The 24254-nt window shown below is 36.2% G+C and overlaps 2 protein-coding genes across 2 annotated transcripts in view; both read right to left on the minus strand.

Annotated features, from left to right (window-relative positions):
- LOC144969270 (uncharacterized) overlaps positions 1 to 10972 on the minus strand; it is a 48785-nt gene extending 37813 nt beyond the window's left edge. Inside the window, exons 1-6 of the mRNA XM_078908382.1 lie at positions 10636 to 10972; positions 7875 to 8588; positions 6420 to 6755; positions 4517 to 4837; positions 2881 to 3216; positions 980 to 1300 (exon numbers count right to left, since the gene is read on the minus strand). Coding sequence (XP_078764508.1) covers positions 980 to 1300; positions 2881 to 3216; positions 4517 to 4837; positions 6420 to 6755; positions 7875 to 8588; positions 10636 to 10828 — 2221 coding nt within the window. The 5' untranslated portion in view covers positions 10829 to 10972. The remainder of the gene's footprint in view (positions 1 to 979; positions 1301 to 2880; positions 3217 to 4516; positions 4838 to 6419; positions 6756 to 7874; positions 8589 to 10635) is intronic.
- LOC144969271 (uncharacterized) overlaps positions 10840 to 24254 on the minus strand; it is a 38690-nt gene continuing 25275 nt past the window's right edge. Inside the window, exons 11-18 of the mRNA XM_078908383.1 lie at positions 24110 to 24254; positions 21720 to 21803; positions 19733 to 20005; positions 16521 to 16772; positions 15271 to 15561; positions 14052 to 14321; positions 12354 to 12568; positions 10840 to 10884 (exon numbers count right to left, since the gene is read on the minus strand). The exon at positions 24110 to 24254 is cut by the window's right edge and continues 119 nt beyond it. Of these exons, the coding sequence (XP_078764509.1) occupies positions 10840 to 10884; positions 12354 to 12568; positions 14052 to 14321; positions 15271 to 15561; positions 16521 to 16772; positions 19733 to 20005; positions 21720 to 21803; positions 24110 to 24254 (1575 nt within the window). The remainder of the gene's footprint in view (positions 10885 to 12353; positions 12569 to 14051; positions 14322 to 15270; positions 15562 to 16520; positions 16773 to 19732; positions 20006 to 21719; positions 21804 to 24109) is intronic.

Consider the following 24254-nt stretch of genomic DNA (forward strand, 5'->3'; position numbering starts at 1 on the left):
AAAAGTGAAAAATAATAATTATTAAAAAAAATTAATTAAAAAATAAATAAATAAATAAATAAATTTTTTAAAAATAAAAAGATAAGTAAAAAAAAAATATAAAAAAAAAAAAATAAATAAATAAAAATAAATTTAAAAAAAAAAAAAAAAAAAAAAAAAAAAAAAATATATATATATATATATATATATATATATATATATATGACCGAATCATCTTTGCCCCACCACTGTAAATAGGCTAGAACCGCCACTGCCCTGGACTCCCTTCATCGCAAACAATTGAGAGTTATTGGGGTACAGACAAAATCAGTAATGAGGATGTATATTATGACAGATGCAGAGTACAATCAGTCAGTACGCGAATAATGAAGCAAAGATGGAAACTGTTCGGACACGTGCTCCGACGAGATGAGAGAGAAAAGATTGAATTAGGAAACATGCAAATTGTTGACTACATTATATAATCAAACTGTTTCAATTATTACAGTCAATGGGTGACCGGAATTCAGGAAAATAATATATAACGTTTTGACAGTTATTCTGGGCTGAGAGGTAAAATTGTCTTGTCCTTATTATCAAACCATTTTACACCTGTGTTATATTGTCTAACATCCTAAAGTTATTTATGATATAATAATAAATGAGAACGAAAAGTTTTCGGAAGTCTACCCACAGCTCATGTAAGCATCGCTATCTAAAAGTACGATACCCAATAACTGGATAACTGACTAAATGAAATAGCTTAATAAAATTGGAGATAAATAAATGGCTAATAAATTACAGACCACTCTCTTTGGCATCAACATCTTGCAGACTGATAGTCGATTTTGTAACCCAACAATTTTATGGGTTATTTAGAATGTTACGGTTTTCTTATCACAATCCAGTGAAATTTAGACCAAAAAAAAAAAAAAAAAAAGGACACGTGATTCGCAATTGATAACAATTAATGTCTTGAGCGAATCTTAAAAATACTCACGTGGTCTGAATGTTGGCTTGGGCGTGGGTTTCTTTGTAGGAGTAATCAGAGTGGTGGTGATTTGCTCTGGGGTGGGTGTGGGTTTGGGGCGACGACGGATTTTGTAGCAAACCTTGAACGTTCCCTCACACTTATTGACGGCTGTTACTTTGGATCCGCGGAAGTAAAATGTCTGCCATTCCTTACAGATTTGATTGGATATTTCTCTCTTCAGCACCATCGAGACAATGAGAACAGGTTTACCACCGGGGCTAGTTACCAGGACAGTGTCTACTGGGTTATCTGCTGTACTTATCAACTTGATCCATTTACACTTGACAACTGGGAAATATCAGTAAATCATAAAATATATCAACCAACTTGACAATCTAATTTCTGTTGTACAACTTATACCATGGGATCAGAAATGTATTTTACGTTAAACCAGAGAATCAGAGCAGAGAAGATACAAGAAAAAAAATACAATAATCCCTAAAAATCAGCCTGCCCTGACTGAGGATCGAATCTCAGACCTGCTGGTTAACGGTCAGAGTGAAATTGCAATGCATATGTCAGCTCCAACTCTTCCATAATATCTATAATTCCAAGCGTGTTTTCTTTGTATATTACTTGTTGGACACATTGAGATTTTAAAGCCTTTACTGATGAAACTAATTTTCTCTCTCTTTCATAATTTATCTGGCCATGACTTTAGAACAAATCATCAAAATGGCAGTCAGTATATGCAAGTAACTTGGGCAGCAATTAAAGGTCTGATTTGCATAGTTTTCACTACTTTCGTTGCATGTGGCAAACGTTCATTCATTTATTTTTTTTTTTTTGGGGTACCCGATTTAAATAATATGACAAATTTGGGTTTTGCATACTACCAATTATTGGTTCTAATTCTGATTTCATGATGTCCGCTGAAATGTGTCAAATATCACATGATTATGCCCGATTAAAGGGTAAACATAATAATCTTTGCTGCTGGTTTAATTTCAATTCTTTTAATCATAGAAGCCCAAATCAAAAGAATGGAGACATCCCACTATAGTTGAATGTTTTTTTTATTAAGAGCTTCAAAACTTCGTTCAACGATTGCATTTACCCAAAAATGATGAGACTTTTGAAAAATATAGATATAATAACACACATTTTATTCCATCTGCCTATACACAGATATTGCATCATTCTGAAAAGGGATCAATTAACGCCTTAAAATAAATCAAGAGCTTTTAATAGTACTTTTCTCTCTCTCTCTCTCTCTCTCTCTCTCTCTCTCTCTCTCTCTCTCTCGCTCTCTCTCTCTCTCTCTTAATGTCGCTTACAGAATAGTGTAAAATATGATAAATAAAAATGAGTATAACCACTTCAAAACAAACAAAAAAGAACAAACCACCAAACATGGGACGTCGGGCTCAAAAACCTTTTTTTTAGCGAACAACAACAAAACAAAAAAAAACAAAACAAACAACAGTTTTTAAAAAGTTGAGCTGTTATATAGAACAATATCCACTAAACGTGCTCAAAGCGCTTTACAAAGGGTCTCTGACTAATAGCAACACGTGACATAAAGAACGAGACATGATGCCTGTTAGGCGATAATACAATTTTTCCGACAGAGACAACGCTGTTAACGGCCATGTATTCAATTTACACTTGAGTACCGTGAGAACATGTGAGTAAAGAGCCTTTTCCTGGGACTCAACTATGCGCCGAGCGAAGCTCAAACCATAGACCTTCCTATCCGAAAGCGAGTGTCATTATTATTATTATTATTATTATTATTATTATTATTATTATTATTATTATTATTATTATTATTATTATTATTATTATTATTATTATTATTATTATTATTATTATTATTATTATAAAAAGAAGAAGAAGAAGAAAGTGCAACTCAAATAAATACTTACATGGCCTGGTTGTTGGCTTTTGTGTGGGTTTCTTTGTTGGAGTCGGAGTGGTGGTGATTTGCTCTTGTGTCGAACTACTTGTGGGTCTCGGTGTGGGTTTAGGTCGACGACGAGATTTGTAACAAACTTTAAACGATCCCTGACAATTATTAATAGCCAATGCTTTGGAACCACGGAAAAAGAAACTCTGCCATTCTTTGCAAATGTTATTGGATAGTTCTTTCTTCAACACTATTGTCACAATGACAACAGATCTTCCATTGGAGTCAGTCACTTTAACAGTATCCACAGGGTTAGTGGTTGTACTCCTTAACTTAATTATTTTACACTTGACAACTGAGGAAGGCAAGACGGAAATGCAAATAAAGTTCAAAAGAAATAATTAAAACATTATTAAATAGTTTTAATGAAGCATGGCAATAGTAATTTTTTGATGATGATGATGATGATGATGATGATGATGATGATGATGATGATGATGATGATGATGATGATGCTTTGGTGATCTTACCTTACCTACCGTTCATATAAATTGTCCGTTAAAAAAACCAAAAACAAAACAAAAAACGAGAGCATTTAAATAGAGCAATTTCCAATAACGTGCTCAAAGCGCTTTACAATGGATACTTGACCAACAGCAACAGAAACATATAGAACGAGACATGATGCCTGTTTGGCGACATAACATTTTTTTCCGACAAAGACAACGCAGTTAACGGCCAGGTACCCATTTTACACCTGAGTACGGTGAGAGATTGTGAGCAATGAGCCTTTTCCAATGACTCAACTACGAGCCGAGCGAGGCTCTAACCCAGGACCATCCGATCCGAAAGCGAGTGTCATACCACAAGACCACATAGCCGCACTAAACCGTAGAGAAGCATGGTACGACTTGTTTTCTCCAAACTAATGCTTATTTTTGTGATTTTTTGGGTCTCATTTTTAAGGTTTCACAATCATAAAAGGCGACACAAAAAACAAAAACAAACAAACAAACAAAAAAAACTAAACGTCTGGATGTATCGCAATCTCGGTGACTGCGACTTATATAGAAGCTAAAATGGACATTTTACAACATGAAATACATCCATTGGTATTATGAAGTCTACATTGACAAAACGAGAGAGAGAGAGAAGTGCTAGTCTAATTCAGATTTGGTTCTAGTGACTTGCATCATAAAAACACAGAAATGTCACAGAAACATGGGAAGTTTAAGAAGCAGGCACTGCAATAATATACAATTTGAGAAGCTGCGTATGATACAATACCAGAAAACAGCAAATTTAAAAATGACTATATTGCATGATCAGGCATTTGCCGAGCAATCGGAGGTCTGAGGTTAAAAAAAAAAAGACTGATTTTTTTGCGATAGTTTCTCTTCATAAGTTTTTTTTTCTGTTTTGTCTGGTTCCGTATCATGTACAACTATCTTGACAAAAAAGTGACATTTCAATTCTTACACAGCTGCTGCTTTTGGGTGGGTGTTGTGAAGGTATCCTCTTCTGTTGACGTTGGTATTGGCGGTTGTCGTGTACGTCTTCGAGTGGGTACTGGTCTTGGTCTCTGTGTGGGAAAAGGACACGTGATTCGCAATTGATAACAATTAATGTCTTGAGCGAATCTTAAAAATACTCACGTGGTCTGAATGTTGGCTTGGGCGTGGGTTTCTTTGTAGGAGTAATCAGATTGGTGGTGATTTGCTCTGGGGTGGGTGTGGGTTTGGGGCGACGACGGATTTTGTAGCAAACCTTGAACGTTCCCTCACACTTATTGACGGCTGTTACTTTGGATCCGCGGAAGTAAAATGTCTGCCATTCCTTACAGATTTGATTGGATATTTCTCTCTTCAGCACCATCGAGACAATGAGAACAGGTTTACCACCGGGGCTAGTTACCAGGACAGTGTCTACTGGGTTATCTGCTGTACTTATCAACTTGATCCATTTACACTTGACAACTGGGAAATATCAGTAAATCATAAAATATATCAACCAACTTGACAATCTAATTTCTGTTGTACAACTTATACCATGGGATCAGAAATGTATTTTACGTTAAACCAGAGAATCAGAGCAGAGAAGATACAAGAAAAAAATACAATAATCCCTAAAAATCAGCCTGTCCTGACTGAGGATCGAATCTCAGACCTGCTGGTTAACGGTCAGAGTGAAATTGCAATGCATATGTCAGCTCCAACTCTTCCATAATATCTATAATTCCAAGCGTATTTTCTTTGTATATTACTTGTTGGACACATTGAGTTTTAAAGCCTTTACTGATGAAACTAATTTTCTCTCTCTTTCATAATTTATCTGGCCATGACTTCAGAACAAATCATCAAAATGGCAGTCAGTATATGCAAGTAACTTGGGCAGCAATTAAAGGTCTGATTTGCATAGTTTTCACTACTTTCGTTGCATGTGGCAAACGTTCATTCATTTATTTGTTTTTTTTTGGGGGTACCCGATTTAAATAATATGACAAATTTGGGTTTTGCATACTACCAATTATTGGTTCTAATTCTGATTTCATGATGTCCGCTGAAATGTGTCAAATATCACATGATTATGCCCGATTAAAGGGTAAACATAATAATCTTTGCTACTGGTTTAATTTCAATTCTTTTAATCATAGAAGCCCAAATCAAAAGAATGGAGACATCCCACTATAGTTGAATGTTTTTTTTATTAAGAGCTTCAAAACTTCGTTCAACGATTGCATTTACCCAAAAATGATGAGACTTTTGAAAAATATGGATATAATAACACACATTTTATTCCATCTGCCTATACACAGATATTGCATCATTCTGAAAAGGGATCAATAAACGCCTTAAAATAAATCAAGAGCTTTTAATAGTACTTTTCTCTCTCTCTCTTCTCTCTCTCTCTCTCTCTCTCTCTCTCTCTCTCGCTCTCTCTCTCTCTCTCTCTCTCTCTCTCTCTCTTAATGTCGCTTACAGAATAGTGTAAAATATGATAAATAAAAATGAGTATAACCACTTCAAAACAAACAAAAAAGAACAAACCACCAAACATGGGACGTCGGGCTTAAAAACCTTTTTTTTTTAGCGAACAACAACAAAACAAAACAAAACAAAAAAAAAAAACAAACAACAGTTTTTAAAAAGTTGAGCTGTCATATAGAACAATATCCACTAAACGTGCTCAAAGCGCTTTACAAAGGGTCTCTGACAAATAGCAACACGTGACATAAAGAACGAGACATGATGCCTGTTAGGCGATAATACAATTTTTCCGACAGAGACAACGCTGTTAACGGCCATGTATTCAATTTACACTTGAGTACAGTGAGAACATGTGAGTAAAGAGCCTTTTCCTGGGACTCAACTATGCGCCGAGCGAAGCTCAAACCATAGACCTTCCTATCCGAAAGCGAGTGTCATTATTATTATTATTATTATTATTATTATTATTATTATTATTATTATTATTATTATTATTATTATATTATTATTATTATTATTATTATTATAAGAAGAAGAAGAAGAAGAAAGTGCAACTCAAATAAATACTTACATGGCCTGGTTGTTGGCTTTTGTGTGGGTTTCTTTGTTGGAGTCGGAGTGGTGGTGATTTGCTCTTGTGTCGAACTACTTGTGGGTCTCGGTGTGGGTTTAGGTCGACGACGAGATTTGTAACAAACTTTAAACGATCCCTGACAATTATTAATAGCCAATGCTTTGGAACCACGGAAAAAGAAACTCTGCCATTCTTTGCAAATGTTATTGGATAGTTCTTTCTTCAACACTATTGTCACAATGACAACAGATCTTCCATTGGAGTCAGTCACTTTAACAGTATCCACAGGGTTAGTGGTTGTACTCCTTAACTTAATTATTTTACACTTGACAACTGAGGAAGGCAAGACGGAAATGCAAATAAAGTTCAAAAGAAATAATTAAAACATTATTAAATAGTTTTAATGAAGCATGGCAATAGTAATTTTTTGATGATGATGATGATGATGATGATGATGATGATGATGATGATGATGATGATGATGATGCTTTGGTGATCCTACCTTACCTACCGTTCATATAAATTGTCCGTTAAAAAAACCAAAAACAAAACAAAAAACGAGAGCATTTAAATAGAGCAATTTCCAATAACGTGCTCAAAGCGCTTTACAATGGATACTTGACCAACAGCAACAGAAACATATAGAACGAGACATGATGCCTGTTTGGCGACATAACATTTTTTTCCGACAAAGACAACGCTGTTAACGGCCAGGTACCCATTTTACACCTGAGTACGGTGAGAGATTGTGAGCAATGAGCCTTTTCCAATGACTCAACTACGAGCCGAGCGAGGCTCTAACCCAAGACCTTCCGATCCGAAAGCGAGTGTCATACCACAAGACCACATAGCCGCACTAAACCGTAGAGAAGCATGGTACGACTTGTTTTCTCCAAACTAATGCTTATTTTTGTGATTTTTTTGGGTCTCATTTTTAAGGTTTCACAATCATAAAAGGCGACACAAAAAACAAAAACAAACAAACAAAAAAAAAAAAACTAAACGTCTGGATGTATCGCAATCTCGGTGACTGCGACTTATATAGAAGCTAAAATGGACATTTTACAACATGAAATACATCCATTGGTATTATGAAGTCTACATTGACAAAACGAGAGAGAGAGAGAAGTGCTAGTCTAATTCAGATTTGGTTCTAGTGACTTGCATCATAAAAACACAGAAATGTCACAGAAACATGGGAAGTTTAAGAAGCAGGCACTGCAATAATATACAATTTGAGAAGCTGCGTATGATACAATACCAGAAAACAGCAAATTTAAAAATGACTATATTGCATGATCAGGCATTTGCCGAGCAATCGGAGGTCTGAGGTTAAAAAAAAAAAGACTGATTTTTTTGCGATAGTTTCTCTTCATAAGTTTTTTTTCTGTTTTGTCTGGTTCCGTATCATGTACAACTATCTTGACAAAAAAGTGACATTTCAATTCTTACACAGCTGCTGCTTTTGGGTGGGTGTTGTGAAGGTATCCTCTTCTGTTGACGTTGGTATTGGCGGTTGTCGTGTACGTCTTCGAGTGGGTACTGGTCTTGGTCTCTGTGTGGGTTGTGGTGGTCTTTGAGAGGGTTGTGGTCTAGGTGAGGGTCTTGGTCTCTGTGTGGGTTGTGGTGGTCTTTGAGAGGGTTGTGGTCTAGGTGAGGGTCTTGGTCTCTGTGTGGGTTGTGGTGGTCTTTGAGAGGGTTGTGGTCTAGGTGAGGGTCTTGGTCTCTGTGTGGGTTGTGGTGGTCTTTGAGAGGGTTGTGGTCTAGGTGAGGGTCTTGGTCTCTGTGTGGGTTGTGGTGGTCTTTGAGAGGGTTGTGGTCTAGGTGAGGGTCTTGGTCTCTGTGTGGGTTGTGGTGGTCTTTGAGAAGGTCGTGGTCTGGGAGAAGGGCTGGGTCTCTGCGAAGGTTCTGGTCTTGGGCGAGGGCGAGGTCGTGGTCTAAACGGTTTAAAACAAACCTCAAAGAATCCACTACAACCACTACTGACCTTGATCTTTCCTAAAGTAAAGTGGAAATTCACCCACTCTTCACATTTAACTGATGATATCTGATCGACCAGTTGTACACTCAAAATTCGCACTCGTTCACCGTTTGATGCTCTGATTACTCTGCTTATCTCTGGCCCATTAATTTGACTGTCAATTCTAATCGTCTTACAGTTTGGTCCTGTTGGGAATTGAAACATCAACATAGTATTATAAACAAGTATATATATATATATATATATATATATATATATATATATTGAGATTCTATATGGGGAAATATCCACTAAACGTGCTCAAAGCGCTTTACACTGGACCCCAGACCAACAGCAGCACGAAACATGTAGAACATGACACTGCTCCTTGTACTCTAACTAAAGAAGCATCTTAAGACTGAATTCTTTTACAGGGAAATTATGCTTAATGTGCATATGTATATATATATATATATATATATATATATATATATATATATATATATATTTACAGCCAAGTACTCATTTTACACCTGGGTACGGTGAGAAAATGGGTAAAGAGTATTTTTCCAAAAATTAAACTATGCGCCTAGCGAGTCTCGGACCCAGGACTTTCCGATCCGAAGCAAGTGTCATACCACAAGACCACATAGCCTCACAATATATATATATATATATATATATATATATATATATATATATATTGATTATATATATATATATATATATATATATATATATATATATATATATATATATAAAAACGAAAGCCATGAAATAATAGTGCTCATCTTTTTGATAAAAGGATCTATTTATAAAATATTTCAAGTATAATTATGGTCAATTTCTACATTATTGTTTCAAGCATTCGCGAATATATATATATATTAATATTTGTAATCACGATGACGTGCCTTTTAGATAAATTACACGAAGCCTATTTAAGTGTGAGGTCTTTGGGTGTGTGTTTGTGTGTGTGTATGTGTGTGTGTGCGTATGTGTGGTGTTTTTTTTTTGGTACTTTTTGTTTCATTTATGTCTGTTTGTGTGTACTATGTATACGGGTCTGTGTGTTTATGTGTGTGTGTGTGCGCGCGCGTGTGTGTGTATGTGTGGTTTTTATTTTTTTGCACTGTTTGTTTCATTTGTCTGCATATATTATGGATATACTGTAACCAAATGGAAAATTGCCTTCATGGACAATAAAGATATATATATATATATATATATATATATATATATATATATGTATATATATATATATATATATATATATATATATATATATTATATATATATATAATATGTCATTTCAACCATATCATGTGACTGTTTTAACCAAGAATGCTGCTTTTGTGACAAAACCACTTTAGACACATCTATAGATAGTATGCGCTTGGCTAAGAAGCTCATAACATTGCCATCCGGAAGTATAACGGACCAACACACAAAACTCTGTGTAACCATGAATTTTTATAGTCTGGTTAATACAGTTCAGTGAGAATAACTCACAAACGCGGATGGCAAAATATAATAACAAAGGCTTGAGTGACGTCATCTTCGTTCTATCTATATTTTGTTGGATTATTCAAATGCAACAGTGATATAGAATCTAAAACTCAATACTGTGTTTTAATCAACTTCTTCTTCTTCTTCTTCTTCTTCTTCTTCGTTCCTTTGATGGACATCTATGGCTGCAGTCCGATATCTGCTATGAAGTCTGTGGTCCGCTTTAGGTCCTCAGCCTCACCATAGAGCTTTGTGTTGAGTGTTGTAGGGGTGACCCAGTGGTTCGAACGTTGCACGTTGTATAATGGGCAATCCATAAGCACATGTTTTAATCAACAATATTATTTATTATTCAAAGATTCTTAGAGATATCTATTGCTCATCAAAGCAAGAAGGTGAAAAGAAGTATATATTTTTAATAGATTGAATTTTTGACCCTTCGCCTCAAAACGGGATTAAGTCAGAACGAACCAGATACTTAAAAGCCGAAATAAATGTTAAACTGGTTAAAAATATAAATTGTTGGCATTAGCACCTTAAAATGTGGTTGTCATTCTCCTCAATAAATCATATAAACTCAACACAAGTCTGATATTTCTGGCTATAAATTCAATTCTTAACATCTTAACCAACCCGACTTAATACCGTTTTGAGGCGAAGGGTCCCATATTTTTTAATAGATTGAATTTGTTTTTTTTTTCCTTCTTAATAATTGTATGACAGGAAAACTAAGGAAATACTTACTGGTTGGCCTGGTTGTAATGGGGATCACATCCGGGAATGACGCAGTCTGGCAGACGACAAACACTGCAAAGCATCCATTCTTAGCAATTGCTATGTTGTCTCTAAAATTATAAGAGTCTCTGAAGACACATCGGCCAGTTCCAAGAAGAGTCCTCACATACATTTTGGAAATGTCTCCAGCAATCCTTGGCATAGTTCTCACGCTCACGGCATTGGTGTTGCTTCCCAGTCGCACATTATCTGTACATACTGTGGTTGAAAGATTTGGTAAAAAATTGACTTAAATTATGAATTGGTAATTAAACTCATACTAATGAATATGCTAAATGCGCATTGCAAGGGGTCCCTAGCTATCAACAACACTTTACATGATATGATATAGGACGAAATAAAATAATTTTCTATTTCAATTGGAGAAATGATTGTCCCTTGGCATAGTTCTCATGCTACCGGCATTGGTATTGCTTCACAGTAGTACACTATGTACTTCACTAAACGTGTTCAAAGCGTTTTAAAAAGGGTCCCTGACCAATAGCAACACGTAACATATAGAACGAGACATGACGCCTGCTAGGCGGTATTACAATTTTCTGCCGACAGAGACAACCCTGTTAACGGACAGTTACTCATTCTACACCTGAGTACGGTGATATAATGTAAGTAAATAGCCTTTTCCTAGGACTCAACCATGCGCCGAGCGAGGCTGGAACCCAGGACCTTCCGATCCGAAAACGAGTGTCATACCACAAGACCACAGCCAAGTTCAAGATAGGAAATATGTGGCCCTTTGTCTCAAAACGATACTATGTCTGGATGAATCAGAACATGAAATGTGAATTTATAATCAACATGCTATGAAGCATATAAACGTTTGAGTATTTATTTTGCAATGTAAAATATTATATTTTTTCCTTACTATGAAGAAAAGAAATAAACCTCGTTTCATATCTGTCGCTAACCACATTCGATTTCCAGGTTCTGGTTTATCTGGACAAAATACCATTGGAGTCGGTGGGTCACATATACATTTCAACCTGACAACAACAACAAAAACAACAACAACAACAGCAATGATAATGATTAAGATGTCTAGGAAATTGTTAATGATGAAAACTTATATACAAATTAAGTTATTATAATGGTGATAACAGTAAAGAGGGGTTATGACGATGACGGCGACACGACGACGACAACGCTGATAATAATAAATTGAGCTTTATATAGGGCAATATCCACTAAATGTGCTCAACGCGCTTTACAAGGGGCCCTGGTCAACAGCAACATTTAACATGTAGGACAGGACATGACGCCTGTTAAGCGATATAACAATTTTTCGGACAAAGACAACGCTTTTAACGGCCAGGTACTCATATTACACCTGAGTACGGTGAGAGAATGTGAGTAAAGAGCCTTTTCCAAGGAGTCAACTATGCGCCGAGCGCGAGGCTCGAACCCGGGACCTTCCGATCCGAAAGCGAGTGTCATACCACTAGACCACATAGCCGCACTGATGATGATGATGATGATGATGATGATGATGATGATGATGATGATGATGAGGATGATGATGATGATGATGATGATGATTTAACGGTGGTGATGGTAGTGATGGCGGTGGTGATTTTGATGATTTTTATTATCATTATGGTGTTCGCATTCATAGTGTTACCTGTTACTCCCGGGAAGCTAGTGACTCTTTTAATCTGTCGGAAGCAAACCTGAAAGAGAGCAGAGCAGCCTGCTCTTGCAGTGGCTCGTGAATCGCGGAAAAAGTAATTTTCCCATTCCCGGCACTCAACGGATGAAATTCGTCGTAGGATTTCCATGCTGATAATTTGGGCCAATTGACCATTTCTGTCTCTTACATTTACACTCTTTGGCCTGTTTCTAGAGCTCACCAAGATAATTTTTTTGCATCCTGGCTCAATTGAAACTGAAAGGATAAATGCGTTATGTATTTTGTAGCAGTAAAAAAAGTTAACTGGATGGAATGGCATTTTTAAAAGAGTATCAGATCAACATAAAACATTGCCCTCTTAAATAAAAGTAAAAATACATTTTACAAATAATAAGAAGATAAAATTCTTTTTATTCATCCCATAGGGGGAAATTTGTTTTTAGGGTTTATTCAAAGGGGAGATTAGAATAACCCAGGCGTCAGCCTCAATGCAACGCCGCAAACTGAGCTAGGGCGAGGTGACTTGCTCAAGGCCACACAGCGCTTCGGCGGCTGATCGAACTCGGTACCTTCTGGGTACGAAGCAAAGAACGAACCGCTGAGCCACGCTGCCCCTCATTACATGTGGCCACGTATACTACTTATATTTTTCCTTGGTAGTTTTATTATCTGTATTGAATTAAATGATTCGTGCAACTAGTAAAATTAATGGTAAGTATCTGCAAAAAATCAACAAAATGAAAGACGATATGATTTTAAGTGGATGAGGAGGAACATCTTTTTTCTAATTCTATAATATGTATCCAGTTTAGTTTCCCTCAAGAATCTGCATGAATTATTACTGAAGGCTTAGTTCAGATGCTCAAATTCATCATATTGCAAGCAAAATTTTAGATGGAAAAAAATTATGGTCTATACTTTTAAAACGTTAAAGGGTGTGGTGTATGTCAAACGCCTCACAATAAATGATATTAGGCTCTAACAAGACAAAATTGAAAATGGCACTGAATGCCATTAAAAATTAAACTATCGTACTAACATCTGCTTGGCCATAAGCGGAAGGTATGAGAAGGCAATAAATAACACATATTATCAACCATTGATTAATTAGTTTAGGAATGGAACCAAAATAAAACAGGATGTGGTAAAGGGAGATGATAATGATGATTCATTCAATTATATAAATTGAGTTTGACTTAGACACTTCTGATTTTATTTTATTTTCGAGTACAAAAATTACTAGAGGACACCGGTTTAAACTCTTTATTAACAGATACAAAACTAGCATAAGGGGAATTTTCTTTTATTAACAGAACTATAAAACTTTGGAGAGGTATCAAATATGAAACCAAAAAAATTCTGCTTCTGTAGAGAGCTTCAAAAAGTAATGCTTGATAAAAGTAATCGATCCCCGATAAAACTATGATCATTTTAATACACCGAGTATTCTAAGGTCAGTGTGTCTAGATATCCCTTTACCTGATATGATAGAAAACGGTAGGGGCTGCCTGAAGCCGTGATCGTGAAAATACTAACGAAAGAGTGAAAATTGAGAGTCTTCGCATGGGAACAAAACAGACAATGGACGTTTCGAATACAAACCCTTCGTCTGCACAACAATACACAAATAAACTTGGAAAACAAATAAAATAAAATGCAAAATAACTTGTATCGTCTGTGCTCAACGGTGGTTGCATTTAGATGATTTGATGTGATATGATAAGAGATTAAAACTTACTAGGTTCCGCAGGTTCCGCAGGTTCCGCAGTAATAAAGGGAATTTGTTCTGTTATCTCTGGTATCATATGGGCCTGGCATACTTTAAAGGTGGCCTGACATCCATGTTCAGCCCATACCTCTAGCCCACTAAAGTCGAACGTCTGTTCCAGGACACAGTCCACGACAGAGAACTGTTCAACAACGGTCATACTATCCACCTGGCCATTCTCCTCATTCATAAACCGCTGCACTCTCTGGTCATCGCTCAACAATGTCACCAGCTCACAATCTTGAGATTTAAATAAGATTTAGCAGATTACTACGTCAATATTAATTTATGTTATACATAGAATGGGATCCCTCCAATAGAGTTTCATTGTCCCACTCTCCGTCCTTCTTTACTCCCTGATTCGAGGATTTTTGAGACCGTTGCCCTTCATCCCTACCACTGCCTGCATAGATTTGTACATAGTTTTTATGTTCCATCTATTTTAATAGATATATACCAGTGACTCCCCGATTTTATTATCATCAACACTATTAATCATATTTCTTTTTTTTTTCTTCTATTGTAACAAGCAATAACTCGAATAGGAATTTATATATTATTAGAGTGCACGAAATTGAATACTACAGAGAGCACTATTAAGTACTAATCTTAATACATTTTCTTCATATTCCAGTTAGAATATTTACTGTGTCAACAAAATTACGAATGTACCACATGCCTTATTCACTTATATCAATATTTGTTAATAACAAAATCACAAATTCTTTAAAATAGTTTATATATATCAAAGTACAATCTATAACGATTTCAAAACGTGTTTGAATTGTTCAATGTGCTGTACAATAACCTTAAAGCCTTCTTTGTTTTGTGGACCCATGGTCTTAGGTCTGATGGTATATAAATAAGTATCATTGTTATGATCCCCGTCATCATCATCATCATCATCATCATCGTCATCATCATCATCATCATCATCATCATTAACATCATCATCATCATCATCATCATCATCATCATCATCATCATCATCATCATCATAAGCATCACCATCAGCAGCAGCATCATCACCATTATCATCATCGTAATCATCGTAATCATTATTATTATTTTATTTTATTTTTTTTATTGTTATTATTATTATTATCATTATTATATGTGGATTTTTTTTCATCACATCTGTGTAAGATGCTATCAAAATAATGAACAAAACTGAATAATTTGAACATACTGGGTTCCATCGTTGTGACAGGCTCTGCCACAATTGGTCGTTCTGGGAAAATTGGCTTATTCCGTTTCTCAAAGCAAACCCTGAATACAGCTGTACAGCCATTTTCAGCAAAAATCCGATTTCTTCTGAAGTAAAAGTTCTCCCATTCAACACAAAGCACGTTTGACAATTGATTGACCACCTCCATAGATGTAATTTCTGCAAATTTCGGTATTTTATCATTGAGGCTTTTAAAAGCTTTCCTAGTTCTTGTACTCCTCAAAGTCACCCTACGACAATTTCGACCAAAATCTGTTGGAAAGAAAATAAAGAAATGCTAAAATTTCCAATGAGCATTTATTTTTCAAATTGAGTAAAGATACAGAGTCAGAAAAAAAGTAAATCTTGATATCTTAAAGAGTACAAATAAAATATGACAAGAAATGAAGTGAGTAGGAAAGTGCCAGAAGACAATAGAGAATAATTTTTTTTCGCGGCAATGGGGGATCGAACCCGTGACCTTGCTCGTACGACAACTTAGCCTGGACGGGGAGATGTTGGCGCTACTATCAGAGCTATTCACCACTCCAAAAATAAAGTGGTATCAAATTCGGTGTCTATCTTGAACCGCTCTGACCGATTTCTTGAGGTCATGGGTCCAACACACAAACGCCGCGAAGTTAGTCATCCAGCATTTAAGCTTAATAGCCATAATCTGAACACAAACATATAGCATAAAAACGATTGGGACATTGAGTAAGCTCCGGTATTTGGGGTGAATATTAATTCAGAAAATTGAGTGGAGCAGGCACATAATATGTTGATAATAACAAGAAATGAAGTGAGTAGGAAAGTGCCAGAAGACAATAGAGAATAAATTTATTTATCGGCGATGGGGGTGCGAACCCGCGACTTACTAGTACGACTGGCTGGGGTTGCGGGTTCGAGCCTCTCTCGGTGCATAGTGGAGTCCTTGGAGAAGGCTCTTTACTCACATTCTCTAACCGCACTCGGGTGTAAAATGAGTACCTAGCCGTTAAAAGCGTTGTCTCTGTCAGCAAAAAATTGGCTAATAAGCTCATAACATTGCCATCCGGAAGTATAACGGACCAACACACAAAACTCTGTGAAACCATGAACTATTATAGTCTGGTTAATACAGTTAAATGAGAATTACTCGTAAACCTGGATGGTAAAAAAAAAAACAATAACAAAAACCCAAGCGACATCAACGTCATTCTATCTATTGCATACATTCTCTATCAACAAACCTGGGAGTCGTGTAGTCCCAGGTGGGAGAGTAATGGGCACTGTGCCACCTTGACACACATGGAATTCAGCAACGCAGCCGTTGATGGCAAACACGACAAAGCCACGAAAACCATAGGTAGTTCCAGCCACGCATGTATACGGGGGTGAACGTTGTAGAAGTATGGACATGCTTCGGATAAAGCCATTAGTTCGATTCACTGTTCTCAAGACTGGTCTCAGCCTTGTGCTGTTGAGGGTCAAACTTGTACATCCTGTTGGGAAAACAGATGTAGACGCCCCATAAAAGAAAATACCTACATAATTCATGGTCTTAAAAATTGGTATAATCCACCATTTTGATAATCTTTTTACCAGCGAATTTTCGGATGTAAAATAGTTAGACTGTTAATTATATATAGTATAAATTCAAACAATAAACTATTCTCCTTCTTCTTCTTCTTCTTCTTCTTCTTCTTCTTCTTCTTCTTCTTCTTCTTCTTCTTCTTCTTCTTCTTCTTCTTCTTCTTCTTCTTCTTCTAATAACAACAACAACAAAATCAAATTTTGGCAATAATCATTATTGTTATTGTTATTATTATCAATTATTATTACTTTTATTATTATTATTATTATTATTATTATTATTATTATTATTATTATTATTATTATTATTATTATTAAATTATTATTATTATCATTGTCATTATTATTATTATCATTATTATTATTATTATTACTACTACTACTACTACTACTACTACTACTACTACTACTACTACTACTACTACTACTACTACTACAAAAAGTGGTGAGTATTGCAGCACTAGGTTGTCCCCAAATCACACATAACTATTCATTTCTACGTTAATAGAGCTAACCATATGATGCAGCCGTCTAAACATGACCCAGATAATTAGATGCAAATGACCCGAACTATGCTGTAATTGACCCTTAAGCATGTCATACGGATCCAATCAACATTTTTGTTTACACATTGCTTAGTAGCAGACTATCAACTATCAAAAATGTGATAAAGGGATTGAGTTGGACACTTTCGGTTTTTAAAATAATTCCCTACCCCCACCACCATTCCCTTCATTCATTCTTTCACCCCTTCCTTTCCTTTCTCTCCCCCCCCTCCCTCCCCCCCCCCTTTATTTTTCTTTTTCTGTTAGCGAAAAAAAAAAAAAAAAAAAAAAAAAAGTCGTAAGAGGCGATAGAGGCTACAACCTTAACTCCCGCGAACAACACATGGTGGCGGGCAGCGGCGTGGCATGCTTACAGTATAAAGTGGTGCCAGACGAAAATGACTTTCACATGCAGATGTGTAAATATAAAAGAAAGAAAAAAAACTTACATACTTGTAAAGTAAATTTGCATGGTGATGTTTCTATTCCTGCAAATCTGTTCAATAGTTTGTTTATATAAATCACGAACGAATATATTGATTGGAGTTTGGACACTGAGGGAAATGGCTAAAGGGACACATGCAGACATTGAATGTCAATCGAACAAAGGGTAATTTCAAAACTTACAAAGCGTAAGAATGTAAACAGCCCATGGCCTATTAAAAGAGTACTGTAGTTACGTCATGAAACAGCCCCATTCCACTTCGGAAATCAAACATGACACCATACAAGATCTCTCTCTCTCTCTCTCTCTCTCTCTCTCTCTCTCTCTCTCTCTCTCTCTCTATCTATCTATCTATCTATCTATCTATCTACCTATCTGTGTGTGTGTGTATGTGAGATGAACGCGCACGCACACACACACACACACAAAGTCAAACACACATATTCACGCGAAGATCATGCATTTAGCATAAAGCATCACTATCAAGAAATGTTTGACTTAACTCGTTCACATTCCTTCATAGCAGCAATAATAATAATAATAATAATAATAATATAATAATAATAATAATAATATAAATGATGATGATGATGATGATGATGATATGATATATAATAATAATAATAATAATAATAATAATAATAATAATAATAATAATAATAATAATAATAATAATAATAATAATAATAATAATAATAATAATAATATATACAATAATCACGACACAGAGAGAGAAACAAATGAACTTGTTAATAATCGTGATTTCGATAATAATAAAGATGGTCGAAGTTACCATACTATGACTAGGACGTAAATGACCAACATTAGCTATTTTTCCCCAGTCCAACAGAGTTGGAGCAAAAATTTCTCGGCACCTGAGGCGAGTTTTTTCTCGTATGTGAAGATGGTAAAAATTCGAGCCAGGTATTCAATGTGGCAACATTATAGTACATTATAGTAATAGCCTTAAATGGTGCCAGCAACAATCCGCACCTTGCAATCGTTTGAGTGGGGAAATCCAGTCACTCGCTCAGCCATGGTACACAGTCGCTGACAGTCATCAACGGACTGTGTGAATCGGGAGAAAAGCGTGGATAGAAGGCGTTGTGACAGAAAGGGAGTCTGTTTCGCACTGTTGATAAAAGGCGATATATACCATTTCTCAGTTTTATATATTTTAAAAAATGCTGTTATCCATTTTTAAAGCATGGATGTGGTGCCAGGCACCATTTGAACCAAAAGAGCCACGCCCCTGGTGGCGGGGGTCCCTTGTCTTCTTCCTTTTCTAGTCGTGAGCAGGTATCCAGTGAAATAAAGTTTGTTTTGAACTCGGAACATACTCTTATCAGGAAAGGGCGATAGTCAATAATATTATGAATAGGCTCGACTTTTGCCGGTTGAAAGTGGTGGGTGCTACCACTACGAAAGATTGGGATTTAAAAAAAAAAAAAAAAAAACTTTTGTTGACATTTTTTGTTGACTGGAGGGGTTTTTGTGTGTGTTTTTTTTTAATGATTGACACACGTTTTAGATTGTAACTGTTACCAATTTTGAAAACCCTTATCCATCAGATTATGCAAAATGTGTTCTCTCATACAGTACTCGAATCAATCACTGCATGAGCGTGATGCAGACTTGAGTGAAGGAGTCAACGTGAGAATCGGTGAAGCTTGATCTAGTGGCTATTAGTCAAATTATATTTTCTATAATTTGTTTTGGAAAGTGAGTGGTCAAAGGTGGATCACGCATTTTACCACAGCTAGTCTTTTTGTTTTGACGGCGTCATCATATGGTTTGCTTTATAGTTCGTGAATCCTTTCTTTGAAACCAAAAAACTGCAGTTGATATAGCTTTTATTTTAATTTGAAATAGTACATACCAGGTGGCTCTATAGTTGTGATAAAGGGCTCTATTAGTGGTCCTTCTTCGAAACAAACTTTGAAAAGGGCCTGGCATCCAGAGTTAGCTTCTATTCTGTTATTTTCAAAGAAGAAATTATCCCACTCTATACAGGCAACCTCGGATATCTGTGTGACCACTTCTATTTTTTTCACAATTCTGTTACGTCCATCCGCATGAAAAAAGAATTTCTCATCAATTTCTTCCATAGAGCTCCTAAGTGGAATGAACTCACATTCGGGCTCCTCTGGACCTAGCAAATAAATAGCACGAAATTAGAGAAGGAGATAAATATTGTTGTGAATAATAAATTCTACATAATATTGCCTCCCTTATTCTATAAATAAATATCAGCCAGGCACTTATACTCGCGAAGAAATATTATATCAAAACAAAGCATGCAATGAAAATCGTTGGAACTGAGCAGAAAGTTTAGTTAAAGACACGATGCAATGGGAAGAACAGTTGCTTGCTACCTATAAGATGGGACACTGGTTGATTGGACAATACTTTCCACCACATCAAATTATGTAAATCTGGTATCCAAATCGCAGGTGGGTAGTGATGCTGGGCCAGAGAACAATTCAGTGTGAGCCAGGTTTGCTTATATGTGAGTACATTATTATGTCCTGCTATCTAGTCTAGTGGTATGATACTCACCTTCTAATCAGAGAGTCCAAGGTTCGAGTCTCGCTCTGGGCGGCTCATAATTGAGTTCTTGGAAAAGGCTCTTTACTCACATTCTCTCACCTGACGTATGTCGATAACAGTTTAATTTTAGCGTATTGCTTATCGTAATTTCCCGATTTTCATATGCTCTGATAATTCTTTAATAACGTATTCCCTGTTTGATTCTTTTTGATGATATTTGGCCTGTTGACGTAAACATGAGTGTTATTTTATTTATCAAAATGTCATAAAATGGTATTGATGTTATTACAAAAGTGATGGGTTCTATCTTTTGTGTGTGTGTGTGTGTGTGTGTGTGTGTATGTGTGTGTCGTCCAGTACAATTAAATACATATAAATCAAAATATAAGCCAAATGAAAAATAATAAAACAACTGTTAAAATGTAAACAGTATTAGTTTTCCGATCTATGACAAAATTCAGAAATATATATTAACCCGAATATCAATTCCCCTTAAAGCTTCTCACCAGCGCGGGGAGTTCTCTACGAAATTGTTGGCAGATTTAAAACCCGCATACTTTCCATTTTTAATAATATGACCATAAAATCACTTTAACTAAAGAGACAGTTAGGTGCTCTGAGGTAGATACAAAAATATACATGGCATTTATACAGGAAATTAATTGTCATCTTATTTTCAAAACAGTTACATATGTTGTCCATAATAGGAAAAAGACAACGAGGAATTAGATTACAATAATAAATAAAAATAAAATAAAATAAAATTCCTTTATTCATCTAATGGGGGGAAATTTGTCTCTAGGGTCTATTCTTAAGGGAAGACTGGAATAACCCAGGCAGCGCCGCAAATTGAGCTAGAGCAAGGTGACTTGCTCAGGGGATAATCGAACACGGTACCTTTCGGGTACGAACCAAAGACCGTACCGCTGATCCACGCTGCCCCTAAAGACAAATGTTTCAGGTCAGCGTAATGATGACCTTTTTGATTTGTTGAATTTAATGTATTCATCTGGTATTTTAAAAATCAAAACAAACAATTGAACTGTCAAATTAGGGAGCGGGCACTGCTGTAAGACAAAGATTTGAAAAATGTACATGAAACAGTGTCAGACAAAGCTGAAAGATACAAGATCAAACCGTCAAGGACCTTTTTTCTTTTTCTTTTTTATTTCAGTGTGTAGCACTGTTATATACACATTTGTTACGATCTTTATTGGACAATTGTATCATCAGGCTTGTAACGAATACTTTTGATAATAATGTTTAACTAACCACAATAAATCAAAGGAAAAAGTCAACAATCTAATTACAATTACCTAGGCAGTCGCATAGGGGGCAGCCCTTTTCGTCCACTTTGTGACCAAATGGGCAAGGAGCTTTACACAGAAGCGATGGACATACTGAAAAGGAGAAAGGAAGACATGTAAAGACAAACAAACTGTCGTTGTAGGGATGATAGATTTAATTGTGTAGTTGTTACGTATATCACCCTTCATGGACTTATTCCCTGTACAATCTTGTAGTTATTACGTACATCACTCTTCATGGAGTTATGCCCTGTACAATCTTGTAGTTGTTACGTACATCACTCTTCATGGAGATTTGTCCTGTACAATCTTGTAGTTGTTACGTACATCACTCTTCATTGAGTTATGCCCTAAACCACAGCACGCCACTGTCCTTTGTCCTTAGGCTGTCTTTTCCCATTCTCTCCATGAGCGCATTTTTTTGTATCTGCATCAAAGGCATATCTCTAGTTGTTTCTTGGTCTTCCTCTTTTGCATTTCCCTGATGGGTTCTATTTTAGTGCCTGTCTGATTGTGCTATTGACTGGCTTCCTCTGGGTGTGACCTATTCACGTCTATCTTCCGTGGCGTATTTCTTCCTCGGCTAGTAGATGGTTGTTGTTCTTCCATAGGTCTGCTACTTAGGGTATCAGGCCGGAATGTTTGAGGCAGCTGTTGACAAAACTGTAATTTCTTGATCTTTGTCTTTGTGGTCCTCCTGGTCTCCACCCCTTACAATAAGACTGACTTGACATTTGTATTTAACAGCGTGACCTTTGTGATCTGGGATCCCAGTATGTCCTTTAACTGAAGGTATGACGCTCTGTTTTTCCTGTCCTTGCCTACACATCTGCAGCCACCCTGCTTGTCGATGCTGCTGCCCAGGTATATAAATGTTTCAACCTCACCCAGTTCATTTTCATGGGGTCTTGACATTCTGCGGCACTTGGTTTTATTGATGATGGCTGTAGGGCAGAAAGGCCTTGCTTGTGAGTGTTTGATAGAGTGCAAATACTATGAACCACAATTGTAACAAAGTTTTAATATCAATTCTAGATATGTGATAATTTTTATGGCATATGTTGTTGACATAACATAACATAACATAACATGAACATGGCATTTGGCTTAATTTAGGAATGTATCCTTTAAATGCCTATAATATGAAACATACAAAGTGATCTATCAATGATATCAGTGACCACGTCATAAATTTGACTATGATCTGTGCAGAAGCGATAAGTGAGGTATATCAGGGAAGCGTGGCTCAGCGGTATGGTCTTTGCTTCGTACCCGAAAGGTACCTAGTTCGATCACCCGCCTCTGCACTGTATGGCCTTGAGCAAGTCAACTCCCCACAGCTCAATTTGCGGCGCAGCACTGCGGCTAACGCCTGGGTTATTCCAGTCTTCCCTAGGAATAGACCCTAGAGAAAAATGTCGCCTATGGGATGAATAAAGGGAATTTTTTATTTATTTATAACTGTTAATCCACTCAGATGTGTTGTATACAGTGAGAAGAAAACTGCACTCAAGACAGAGCTCCAAAGAGCGCTCAAATTGATGTGCCCTTCTATTGAGCAAATTTTTCAGATAGAGATAATTCACTAACATTTGGTCTGACACACTTCAAACCATTTTAATTTATTGCCTATTACGAAGAAACTGATATCGAGGCTTTCTAAAAGGACGATTGCATGTGGAAGAAAAGGAAGAGATGGCTGGATAGGATCCTGGTCCAAATCCCTCTATCATTTTTTTTTCTTGAGAAAGACATTTTGCCGCTCTTGCTCTCTTTGTAAATGCTGCATCGTGGCTGGCCCGGGTGATCTCTCTTTTGAGATAGATTCTAAATAGATTATTTCCCTTGGGAATCTTATCTTAACTAAGACTTTTAATTTTCTATATCAATTCTTATGACTCGAATATCCAATTTTCAGCTTTTTTTTTCGTACTCCAAATTTACAGAATAGTGAAGCAGTAAATCACAAATATCATTTAAAATAACCCAATTCCAAGAATGGCAGAACATTTGTTTAACCCTTTCCTTATCAGCTATTTTTAGAATTTCCCCCAAAATTCACACCCATCCAGCACAAAAATAGACTTTTCTTCCTCAAACAAAGAGTAACAAGTGAGCTCTACATGACAGTGTTTTGTAATTATAGCTGTCATCAAAGCATTTCTTTAAATTTCGTGTTGTACAAGAGAAATCAAAATGAGAAAATTGTCGGTTACATCGTAACGAATGTGACGATTTTCCTATGGGTGGTAAGGAGAGGGTTAATGTATGAAAACAACATTCAAATCAAATGTTACTTTTCTGAGGAAAGATATGAAAAACAAATAATAAAATAAGAATATAGCTTCTCTCACCCCTAGTAAAAACAAATAATAAAATAAGAATATAGCTTCTCTCACCTATTGTAGTTGTCAGTGGGGATTCAGTGATGGGAGCTCCTGGGATGAAGCAGATTCTAAAAATAGCCCTACACCCCAGGCTGGAGAATGCATGTGTATCATTAAAGGAGTAGGTCCTTCCCTGCTCACAGGGTCGCCTTGAATG

Source organism: Berghia stephanieae, chromosome 3 (genome assembly GCF_034508935.2).
Source record: "Berghia stephanieae isolate SIO BIC M18660-M18661 chromosome 3, UCSD_Bste_1.3, whole genome shotgun sequence".
NCBI lineage: Eukaryota > Metazoa > Mollusca > Gastropoda > Nudibranchia > Aeolidiidae > Berghia > Berghia stephanieae.